Source organism: Colobus angolensis, unplaced genomic scaffold, assembly GCF_000951035.1.
Source record: "Colobus angolensis palliatus isolate OR3802 unplaced genomic scaffold, Cang.pa_1.0 Scaffold102, whole genome shotgun sequence".
Lineage (NCBI taxonomy): Eukaryota > Metazoa > Chordata > Mammalia > Primates > Cercopithecidae > Colobus > Colobus angolensis.
Window position 1 is genome coordinate 998830 of NW_012111142.1, and position 12163 is coordinate 1010992.

General features: G+C 37.2%; 1 protein-coding gene across 1 annotated transcript in view; it reads right to left on the minus strand.

Annotated features, from left to right (window-relative positions):
* Positions 1-12163, minus strand: part of CACHD1 (cache domain containing 1) — a 227828-nt gene that overhangs the window by 103556 nt on the left and 112109 nt on the right. Inside the window, exon 3 of the mRNA XM_011940834.1 lies at positions 9308-9456. Within this exon, the coding sequence (XP_011796224.1) occupies positions 9308-9456 (149 nt within the window). The remainder of the gene's footprint in view (positions 1-9307; positions 9457-12163) is intronic.

A 12163-nucleotide genomic window follows, 5' to 3' on the forward strand; every position in this document is an offset into this window, starting at 1 on the left:
ATCACTCTCAGTTACCCAAAATCAACTTTGGCCACCTATGATTCCTCCCTCTTCCAAAATTCAAGAAGTAGGAGCCAACATCCAAGTCCAGGCCTCCTCTTGCTCTTTGCTTACATAAATGAAATCAGGTAGGTCCTCCAGTTGTTACATGATTAAGAAGTGAAATTCCCTTAAAGTTCAGGTCTCACCATTGTACTCTCTTTCTCAAGAATCATAAATTAACTCCCTCACTCAAGCAATCAATATTTATTGCGTGTCTACTATGTGTCAGACCGTAGATATAGAAGCAAGAGAAAGATAGACATTGTTCTTTACTTCACTTATGGAGCCTAAACCCTACTGAACAGAGTTTAAATTCTCTAGCCTAGCATTTGAGGATCCTTATGATCTAACATTGATCCAACTTCTTAGCTGCCTCTTCCATCATTTGCTCCATATACAAGTCCCTCTTCAGTGCTCCTGGTCATTTCTAGGCATGGGATCTCTTCATATTAAGCTTCCTCTCCTGGAAAGCTCTTCCTCCATATCTCCATATATTCAAATCCTTTTCCTGCTTAAATACCCAGCTGAAATATTTCTTCCATAAACCATTCCACAAGCCTTTATTTTTTCAAATGAATGGACGAATGAGTGATTTAAACTCTGTGAGTCTTGCTGCATATCATCTTTCATCCCCCCATAAGGTCACTCTCAAAAATATAAAAACAAACTCTCTCATGGAATCCAGAATTTATTAATTTGAGCAGTAGGAAAAGTTGCCTATAATGGCAAATGGCTCCAGTTTAAAAACAAACAAACAAACAAGCAACCTTCTAAGGAGTTTGAGGAAAATTAAATCAGTCTTCAAAGTTGGAAGAGTCTCTGAAATATAGTTCAAATTGCTCATTTTACAGTTGAAGAAACTGAGGACCAAAGACTTTAAGTGAACGTCGCAAGATTACACGGCAAAGTGGCAGAGTCCAGGCCCATCCACTCTTTGTACTACATGACTCGGGTATAATTTACATCACAACTGAACTTACTGCTTATGATACTTCTTTTGCACCAGAGTACTTGCAAATAAAATAAAAAGACTTGCCTCTTCTTAGCAATGAGAGAAGCTCATGCTTGAGTTCATTTTAAAAACAAATAATTAAAAAACAAAACAAAACAGAAAAACCCCTTGATTTGAAGCTAAGTCCCTTAAGAATAGAAATTGTATCTTTTAAATCTACTATAAATTCCTAAAGAGCTAAGTACAGGAACCTGAACATTATGGGTCAGCATGTTAATCATCAAAATTAAAAACAACTCTCTGAGTAAGTTACCTCTGGCTCATATGATGTCAATAATACTTAACGAACTTGAAATCCTATTATAGAAATGTATACAACATCTAAATCACGCCACAAAATACACAACCAATTTACAGGAAAAAAAAGAATCACTCAAATGCTGAGATTCCTTTCCAGGCAGCTCAGTAACTTTTTTAAGAGAAGCAGTGCAGGAGAGTATGGTAGAAAGTTCTGTAAGTGAGAGTTTAGCCTTCTCCAGTCTAAATGTGAAGGTTAACAAAACCTTAATTTTAACGATAGGTTTAGCAGTATAATTTTCTACCCTTTCTAAAGACAAAAGGGGTAAAAGGGCAGGAGGGATAATTTGGCTGGGCTATGTTACCCGGATAGGTTTGGTCAAACACTATTTTAGATGTTTCTGTGAAGAAAATGTTTTAGATGAGATTAACATTTAAATAATAGGTTATGAGTAAAGTCGATTATTCTCTGTAACATCAGTGGGCCTCATCAATTGAAGGACTTGGCAGAACAACGACAGATGTTCCGTAAGCAAGAAGAAATTTCCCTAGCAGACTCCTCTGAACTCCAACTGCAACTCTTCTTTGAGTCTCCAGCTTCAGCCTACCATATATTTTGGACTTGTACCTCCACAATCCTAATTCCTCACAATAAATATTCATCTCTCTGTATGTACACACACATACACCCCCTATTGGTTCTACTTCTTTGGAGAACCCTATCTAACACGGTTATAATGGTGCTATTCATAAGAATTATTATGATCAGGAGCCTGTGTTCTTGCATCAAAACCTACGTTAGTTGCTTTGTCTGCAGCACAATACCCTCAAGAGGCTGAATAAGATGGGATTCCTGAAATCATGTAATTCAAGTGGGTGCCAGCTGGAAATGCACTAAATTTGTGTTCTTACAAGATGAGATGAGTCCTATCTGCTTTCCATACTGACTATATCAATCTCAGTGGATGCCTCAACTCAAAGAGCTCCCTGTAAAATAGCAGGAATCCAATTTGACAATGGTTCCAAGAGTTTCTTCATTTTTGGAATCAGTGAAGCTTTTTAAGTCTCCCCTGAGAGAATTATCTATTCAGCTGAAGTCTTCCAGGTCCAGGTGACTGACTTCAGAGAACCTTGGAAACAAGTTGCTTACTTACTCTAGCTCCATCAGAACATCGATTTGCTCATCAAGCCAGACATAGATGCCTTAATGTCAGTTCTTATCATGATTAGTCAATTAACATGCATTAACTAAATGAGGATAACAGCACTGAAACCCACTTGGAGATACAAAAAAGAATAAAAATCTAAATTCATCTTTGCAGTATTTCCTCCCTAGCTTATTCTCCCCTTTGCCCCCTTCTTTTTAAATAAAGACATCAAAAATTAAAAAAAAATAAGAATACCAACAGGTAGTAAAATCTACAGAAGAAATTGGGGAAAGAAATAGATACATCAATTAAGCAATGTGGAAAATAAAATTATTGATCTGGGCCCGGTGTGGTGGCTCATGCCTGTAATCCTAGCGCTTTGAGAGGTTGAGGCAGGTGGATCACTTGAGTCCAGGAGTTCGAGACCATCCTGGCCAACACAGTGAAACCCCATCTCTACAAAAATACAAAAATTAGCTAGGTGTGGCATTGTCTTAGTAAGGCAAGATAGGATGTCACTACATGAAAGACTGGGGAATTTCTGACTGACAGCTGTGAATCCAAGTAGACAGAGCATGCATTTGACACCTTTTATTAAGTGCCATAGGTGTTTGGACTCCGTATTCTTGGTACTTAACTGTCTCTACTGATGAAGAATGCAGTAATCACAGCTACTCAGCAGGCTGAGGCATGAGATCGTGCCACTGCACTCCAGACTGGACAACAGAGCGAGACTCTGTCTTAAGAAGAAAAAGAAAAAAGTATTGATTTGTTTATAGAAAAACCAAGGATCAGTAGGGCCTGCTGAATAAACAATAGCTTTAGAAGCACATATCAGAATCTCATCTCTGTGGAAGGCTGGGTTTCAGGGATAGCCATTCTTAGTGTTATGCCTAAAGGAGTTATATTCTTTAAAACTTGAGAGAATGAGAATGGACATTTTTAAGTTGGCATAGCAGGGAATGCACATGGATAAGACATTTTTCTTAAGTCAAATCTATTAACATTGTATGGTCTTTTCAGGTCAGGAATTGCAAATTCACATGCTAAGGTGGGCCAAACAGGTGATATAAATCAGGGAAATAGGTTGGGTATAACATATCAGATCAGGAACTCATCCCGTCTTGAAAGGGGAGCTGCTCTTCATGAAAGCAGACTGTTACTAAGCAGCAGTGTAGATCCAGTATTGCCAGATCTTCTGATTTTTCACAAGAAGACAGATACTTTGGATTTTTAAATTGCTGATCTTTCAAAGTTTAAATGTTGGCAATAGATTTTAAAATTTACAAATTTAAAAACCTTTAAAACACCTGAGGGTCGAAAAAATATACCTGCAGGTCAGATACAGTCCATGGGTGTACTTATGCACTTGTTCACTCCTTGTGGGAGAGCCCAGGATCTCCTGCATTCCTAGCACCTCACTAAAGGAACACAAAGGGAGCTGTGAATTAAATTATATAAATAAATAAGCTCACTCTCAAAACCATGTTTTTTTAAGCGATACCATTGAAAATGAGTTTGTTTTTGATTAAACTTAGCCTATTTTTTTCCATATTGAAGAATGTGAATTCTTTAGACCATTTCTTCAACAACAAACAGTGACAGAGTACCTAATCACTATGCAGCACCTTATGCAGAATAATTAACTTTTAAGGCTCCTGTGCAAGAATTTTAAGAGCTGGCTGGTCTGAGAAGGAAAGTATCAAACCCATCTGAAAAATTAATTTTCTGCCACTGTGCAGGTTCTCTCTGTTGTCATCATACTATAGCCTTCAGGGTGTGTTCTTCAGAATGCTCTATACTAGAGCTCTTTAAAGCTCCTCTCTCTTCAGAACCAGGCATTTTATTTTTAAAAAATATGTACTATCAAGCACTAGTGAAGAAAACCAAATATGGATTACAAATCATTAAAAATGAAAAGTTAGGCCTGAGACAAAAAGTAAAAATTAACCATTAGTTAAAATTACTTATAAAAACATTGTCTAGTTCTAACTAATCTTTAATATATTTGGAGAAGAAGCAAGGTTAATAGGCCACAGGCACTTAAAATGTTAATAACAAACAGCCATCATACTACTGGGTCAGTGTTGGGTTAAAAAAAAAAAAAAGTTCATAAGGCCCAGATGACTTAAGAATGAAGAAGTTTCAGAACTAAGACTGGGGGTCTCTTATCTGAGGTCCAATTGCTTATATTTATTATAAAAGCAGTATTAATACATACACACATGGCAAGATACAGTCCGTAGGCATAAATCGTTTCAAAGAGTTTGCCTCATAGAACTATAATATCTTACCGTTTGGAAGGACTTTAGCAATAACCTTGATCCCATTTTTCATGAACTTTAGTCACTACTACATCTCTATCACTTTCAACCATTTAGTCACATTCACTTAATGTTTTCATTTAAAATAGTTCAATTTTATTCAGCTACATTTCTTTTAAAAGAAACTTTGCTATTGCCATTAGAGAAAAAAAACTGTTAACATAGTGAATATTGAAATAAATACATAATCAAATTTTTAAAATGTCTAAGTACAACCTAAAAACATCTCCCCTATAACAACCATGTGAGTTGGGTACTCTCATTATCCTCATCTCCCTGATGAGGAAACTGAGGCTCAGAATAAGTGACTTCCAAAGGTCCACATATGAGTTCATGAGATCCAAAACCAAATCTCCCTACTATTAAAAAAAAGTTTTTAATCACATGCTTAAACTGCTTCAAAAGACTAGGAGATCTTCCTTTCCTCACCTAACTCCAACATGAAGTTGCTGAGATTCAAAATGGAGACATTTTTGGAAGGACTGGAATATAGGAAAGTGTCATCAGGGTGCAGTTGCTCAAGCATGGCTCAAGCCTGTAATTCCAGTACTTTGGGGGGCCAACGTGGGTGGATCACCTAAGGTCAGAAGCTTGAGACCAGCCTGGCCAACATGGTGAAACCCCATCTCTACTAAAAATACAAAAAGTAGCTGGGCGTGGTGACGCGCCCCTGTAGTCCCAGCTTCTTTGCAGACTGAGGCACAACAAGCACTTGAGCCTGGGAGGTGGAGGTTGAAGTGAGCCGAGATGGCGCCATTATACTCCATCCTGGGTGACAGAGTGAGACTCTATCTCCAAAAGGAGAAAAGGAAGGCGTGAACTGAAAATGTGTTCAGCAGGCACCCCAGCCATTACAATAGGTAGATAAGCACTTTCTGAGGGACCTGAGAATTTGTACCCTTGTTCACTCCAACAACATACTACGAACTCTTTCCATTTTTAAGTCTTCATTAAAAAACTGAGGTGTTCCTCTAATTTTACAAAGCGCTTGTGTTCAGCCAACGTTTAGAAAAGTATCGGCTCAGGGTTCACTCCCAAAATTCCTTCACACATTTCAGTGGAGAGTGGGCTCCATTCAAAGCCAAGTAGACACAGTATAATATAAGGGAATCCTTACAGGCCACTTCCTGTTGCAAAAGATCTCTGTTGTCAGGTATCTTTAAAATTTGTTGAAGGAGGTTCCTTATATTGCTTATCTGTACATTCTCTGATTGTTCAGCTTTACCTTCAGAACTGCCTTGGTTTTCCAAGATCCACCCCAAGCAGTTCTTGGCTCTGTCAACTACTCCTGGTCAGGAGACAATACTGCATCTTCAGCATTCAGTGCAGAGGCCCCACCTCTGAAGGAAGAATATTCTCTCCTACTAATCTGTTTACTCGGTATGTATTTTTCTAGGGGTACAGTTAAGGTCTCATGGATGTTCAACTCAACTAAATGAGAAGTTCCCTAAGGGCAGAAACTACATTTTATGTTTCATTGTATTAACAAAAAGGTTGACCACTGGGTTTTACCAAACTAGATGGCCTCTGTCCCAGACCTGAACCCTTATCTCAACATATTCAAAATGGAAACCACTGTCTTTACTCCCAAACTTAATGCACACATGTGTGTTCTTGGCTTTTTGGCTAATATCAAGTGTAATTATGCATGTCTGACCATTCTCACAGGTCAGCTTCAACAGCATGGCTGCATCTTACCATCTCATATATATGGATGTGATACAATTTTCCTAACTAATCTTCTATTGCTAGAAATTTAGAGTATTTACAATTTTCTCTATTCTAAATAGTACTACAATATTTTTCTTTACATGTTTATATTATATATATTTTTGTGATGTTCCTCCTAATGGCCAAATCAAGTAAGAAGCATATTTCTAAAGTTCATAAAATCATTTCCGATACAACCTATCTGGTATAGTTCTCTGCTTTGAGGAACCACAATACCTCTCTGCTATGTCACATTTTGCCCTATTAATTACGCTCAATTTTTGCCACTCCACCACCCAGTAACTTACACATTTCGAGAGAGTAGGCACCCTCTTACTCTGTCCTATATCAATTTAAATCAATTCAGATGCCAACAAATAGTACAAAAATTAAACACAAGGGCCAGGTGCTAGGGGTAAAAAAAGATGAGGTGTAATTCCTGCCCAGAACAGAAAGGGAGGCTGACTCACAACAAGGTCTGATACATTAAGTTCTACACTATATAGAGATGTATGGAAATTACTATAGGAATAAATATGAGAGAGCAATAAATTCTTCCAGGGACAAAATGAAATAAGGAGAGGAAAGAAAGAGGTAATTGGAAGCTATGAAGAAAAGGCAATTGTTGAGTTGCTCCTTGAAACATTCATAGAAATTCACCAGGTGGCAAGTGATTGGGTAGATTCACCAGTAGCAGCCAGCCGATTCAAGTTTTGGGTTTTTCCCCCTCTAGAGCACTAGTTCTACTTAGAAATTTACGAAGATCCCCAATCTGCTAAGCCAGGGTTGTTTAACTTTGGCACTACTGACATTTTGGGCAAGGTAATTCTTTGTCTTGGGGAGCTGTCCTGAATGTTACAGGATGTGTAGCAGTATCCCTGGACTCTACTCACGAGATGCCAGGAGCAAGTATTTCCTCCAGCCTTTAAGTTGTGACCATTGAAAATGCGTCCAGACATTGCCACATGTCTTTCCCTAGGAGAAAAACACATAAATCTAGCTCTAAGAACTTCTCTTTTCCTTACTATCTGTTCTCCTTGCCCTGAAAATGGTTTCTTCTTTGGGCCCAAAACCCAACTGGACCCTCATTTTATTTTTAGTTAGTGATAAGTTTGTCAAAACATTAAGTTACAGGTGCCCCACTATAAAAGATAATCTTTGATTATATCTGATATAGTTTGGCTGTGTCCCCACCTAAATCTCATCTTGAATTGTAGCTCCCATAATCCCCACATGTCATGGGAGGGACCCGGTGGGAGGTGACTGAATCAGCGGGGTGGGTTTTCCTGTGCTGTTCTCGTGACAGTGAGTAAGTTTCACGAGATCTGATGGTTTTATAAAGGGCAGTTCCCCTGCACATGCTCTTTCCTGTCACCATGTAAGACGTGTCTTTGCTCCTCCTTCCCTTCCGCCATGATTGTGAGGCCTCCTTAGCCATGTGGAACTGTGAGTCCACTAAACCTCTTTTCCTTCATAAATTACCCAGTCTCAAGTATGTCTTTATTAGCAGTGTGAGAAGGAAATAATACCTAACAAACAAAAATTGAAATGTTCACTTTGATATGAAGGTATACAAATATTTAATATTACAGTGAATACTTGTTTAGAACATTACAGTTTACAAAATATTTTCACGTTTGATTTCACTGAAATGTTCACAACATCCTGGAGTCTTACTTATTGTTCTCTTTCCAGAAATAAAGACAGGGTTGCTCAAAGACACCAAATATCGAAAGACCATGTGGGTATTGAGTCGTTAGGGGTAGAATTCCTATCCAGACAGTCTCATTCCAAATTATACATGCTTTCCATTTAGCTTAGAGAACAACTAGTATGAGTTTCTTCAGGCCACAGACAGGGTAAGCCAAACAAAGGCACATCTTAACATCATATAAACGGATAAATAAAATGACTTGAGGATGCCCTGCTACCTACAAAGCCCAGCAAGAAATTATAATAAGTAAAAACTTGCTTATGGAAACAAAGCATCATTTAACCACCAAAAAAGTTATATCCATCCTTTGCCTAGCCACAAGAGCGCCTGTCATGCAAAGAGAGGAATAATAAATACTAATTAACATGTACATTCATATTTTTAAAATGTATTAAGGTCTTTTATTTGTTCTAAGTGGCACTAGAAAATAAGATTATTTTCCACACTGGTAGAAAACTGAGCATAAAAATAAACATTAAGTAACTTGATGAAGGACACACAGCTAATTAAAGACCAAGTCAAACTTAAAACTAAGCTCTTTGCACCTCCAGATAAGTGTTCTTTCCACTACAATTTCCAGCATCCCATAGCCCTATACCCCTCCAGATATGAATATCACTAGGCCAACAAATAAAAAATCCTCAACCACGCAGATACAAATCTGTTTCAATATGATCTGAAACCACATTTCCCATCGGAGTTTTAAAGATAGTATCTACTAAAGTAAGGAGTGGGAATTTTTGGTTACTCTTTTAAAGACAAAAGGCACTCCTTTAAATTAAGCAAGTGACATGGCTTAATAGTTGACTCATGACAAAGCATTTCCAATTTTCTAGATTTCGATTCTGTACTCAAATAAATAGTTGATATTCCTCAACTTGAATTTCATCAGGAAAAAAAGGTGAGTAGGGAGGGTCCAGGAATTTCCTGGCTATAGAACACTGAATCACATTTCTTTAAAAATCACTTGTCTATCTAAAGATAAAGGGCTTATCTCAAATAGTGGGAAATAAGCTACACAATTTGCAATAAATAAACACAGGTATTTTGAATATGAAATGAAACATGTAAGCAATTCAATTTCTGGTTTATACAACAACAAAAAGTTTTAAAGTCTTACTCCATCATGGAAGGTGGGATAGTACAGCAGTCTTGAATTGCAGTTAGGGGAGAGGTTAGGTGAGCCGTATAGGATGCTTCTACAACTTGCTTGTTCCGATTGACCACATCCAGGTAACGGTTGAACTTCTCTCGGATTTTTTTGGCTAGCTGTGGGATGACAGTGAGCAAAATAAATCGAAAGTCCATGACAATAACTCATTGTATTTGTTTCCTAATAAACTAATAATTTGTGTCACAAGCTGCATATATTAAAATTCAAGTAAAACAAACAACACACACCCAAGTCATATTCCACTGTGTGGGTTGAGATAAAAATTGCACAATGCCCAGAAGTCATAGAAGGATACTCAGACAACAGTAAAATTATATCTTCTTGTAACAGATGATGGCACGTTAAATAGAACAATACCTATCCATAAAATACCTTGCTGGAAAAAGGAAAACAAAGACTGTTGACATTATTGTCAGCGTGACAGTGGGCACTGTGTGTTACAGAGCAATGACAATGACTGGGAGAATAAAGAGAAGAGACATTATCTGCTACTTGTGGTTCCGGGTTCACAGTTTTTCAAGGAGGGTAATAACAGAAGGAAAGGAAACAACATTCAGAATCCTCTGCTACACAGTCCCAGTGGACACCACTCTCAGTCTTCCATGTGAATGGCAATTCCCTGGAGTTGTACAATTCATAGAAATGAAATATACACTTAGAAATACACTTGTGGTTTGGTCTGCTACACCTTTAAGATGAACAAATGTCTTCCTTACTGCTGTGAACAGAACACTTCATCATGATTTACTTTCATGCAGGAATAATAAAAGCAAATTGGTGAGCATACTGCTTTTTCCTCCATTGTTCCTATCAAATACCACCGCTTCATCACAGATCTCCAAGGAAAACTGTGTTGTTTTTTCTTCCCCTTAAACAAAATGTTACCCAAATGAAATGACTGATAGAATTATAGCTAATTGGTTTTGTAGTGCTATTCATTATGATCACACTGGGGGAAAACTAATCATCTCCTTTGGGTCATGCATCTCACACAATCCAATAGCTTCCAGGCTGAGAACATGGAGTCAAATCAAAATATCTTCATTTGTTATTTTCAAGCCCATTTTAAATCTTGATTTTGTTCCAGGGATATTCTATAGCTTTCAGGGTCTCAATTAAATAACGGAGGTTCTCAGCCTTGCTAGAAATTTCATAAGCTATAAAGTTTAGAAAAACTTCCAGACATAACAAAGGGATATGAGTATAGTGTTTAATTGGATAATGGGTTGTCCAAATTCATTTTATCATTTTCAAAGGAGGAGTTGTGGGTCTTGAAAATGTATAAGATGACTCACAATACTCCCTGACCTAGACTTCTTCCTGACCTAGACTATTGAAATAAAGTAGGTTTTCCTCATTGAGGTCATTGCATTAAAACATATAAACCCAGTTTAATTTAGACAACTGGGGGCTTTGCCATCCTCAGGAGACATTTGGAGAAAATTTTGATCATCACAACTTGGTGGAGAATGCTGCAAAGTAGATAGATAGAGGCCAGGGATTCTCCTAAGCATCCTACAATGCACAGGACAGCATCCTCAAACCAAGAATTACCTGGTTCAAATGTCACTAATAGCCCAGATGAGAAACCTTGAAACCTCGATTGATTGCTTTTTTAACAGGTGCTGGAAAATAATTTTTTAAGCAAAAAATTCACATTTTATTAAAGATATTAATATAACCCTTTCAGGGGCCCTCTAAAAATCTTTAGCAGTATCCTCTGATTGCAGTCAAATAATTATTAACCAGATGTTTTATTTAAGAGCTATTCTTGGGTATGACTCTCACCAATTTATTTTTTCTTTTCCAACTTTTATTTTAGGTTCGGGGGTACATGAGCACATTTGTTACATGGATAAATTGTGTGTTACTAGGGTTTGGTGTATAAATGATTTTGTTACCCAGAAAAACTCTGATTTAGAGAAAAATCAGTAAATTATCCCAATCTGTAATTCAGTCACTAGGTTTCAAACTGTTTTTGTATTTGAATTCTCCAGCCATCCAAAATGATAACTTATGAGGGAAAAAAAAATCCTATACATTTCAACAATTGCATTTTTTTCATTCTTTGTTTTTCCTTCCCCAAAGTAATATGAAACAGGCCATCACATGTGGCCCAAATATGGAAAGAGGACTATTCACTCATTATCAAATGCGTTAACATGGTTTTTAAACAGCAGCTTGCAACTAATCTAACAATCCTTTTTTCCCAGATTTTCACATTCAATGGGCAGTAGAGGATGTCAGAGCAACAGGCCCAGCTTGAAAACCTTATATTCTCATAATGCCCTGCATAAGCCCTCTCAATACACACATTAAATTTAATGCTGTTTTTTTTTTTTTTTTAACATCTGGCTATCTCATGAGACTACAAGCACTGTTAGGACACACAGTCTCGTGAGATAGCCAGATGTTAAAAGATAACATACAACATATGTTTTTGTTCACCACTGTATCTTCAGGCTCTAGAACGCTGCCTGGCATTGTAGACATAGAAAAAATATTTAATGAAGTGATAAAGATTTTTAAAATTCCCTCCTGGGAGTCATCAACCTTATCTTCTGTTCTAATAATAAACTATTTTAAAACGTACTTATTTTTAAAATATACAACAATACATATTTCTGGAAGCCCCATCAAGAAGTAAGTTCTACCTTTTCTTTGCAGGTCATGACTTCTGATAAAGTAAATATCATTAATTTCCCACCTAGGAGTATTAAGAGTGTATAGTCCTTTATTGCCCTTGGGAATAAATGTATTGTAACACAATGAACATAAGATGTAATTGAAAGAACTAAATTT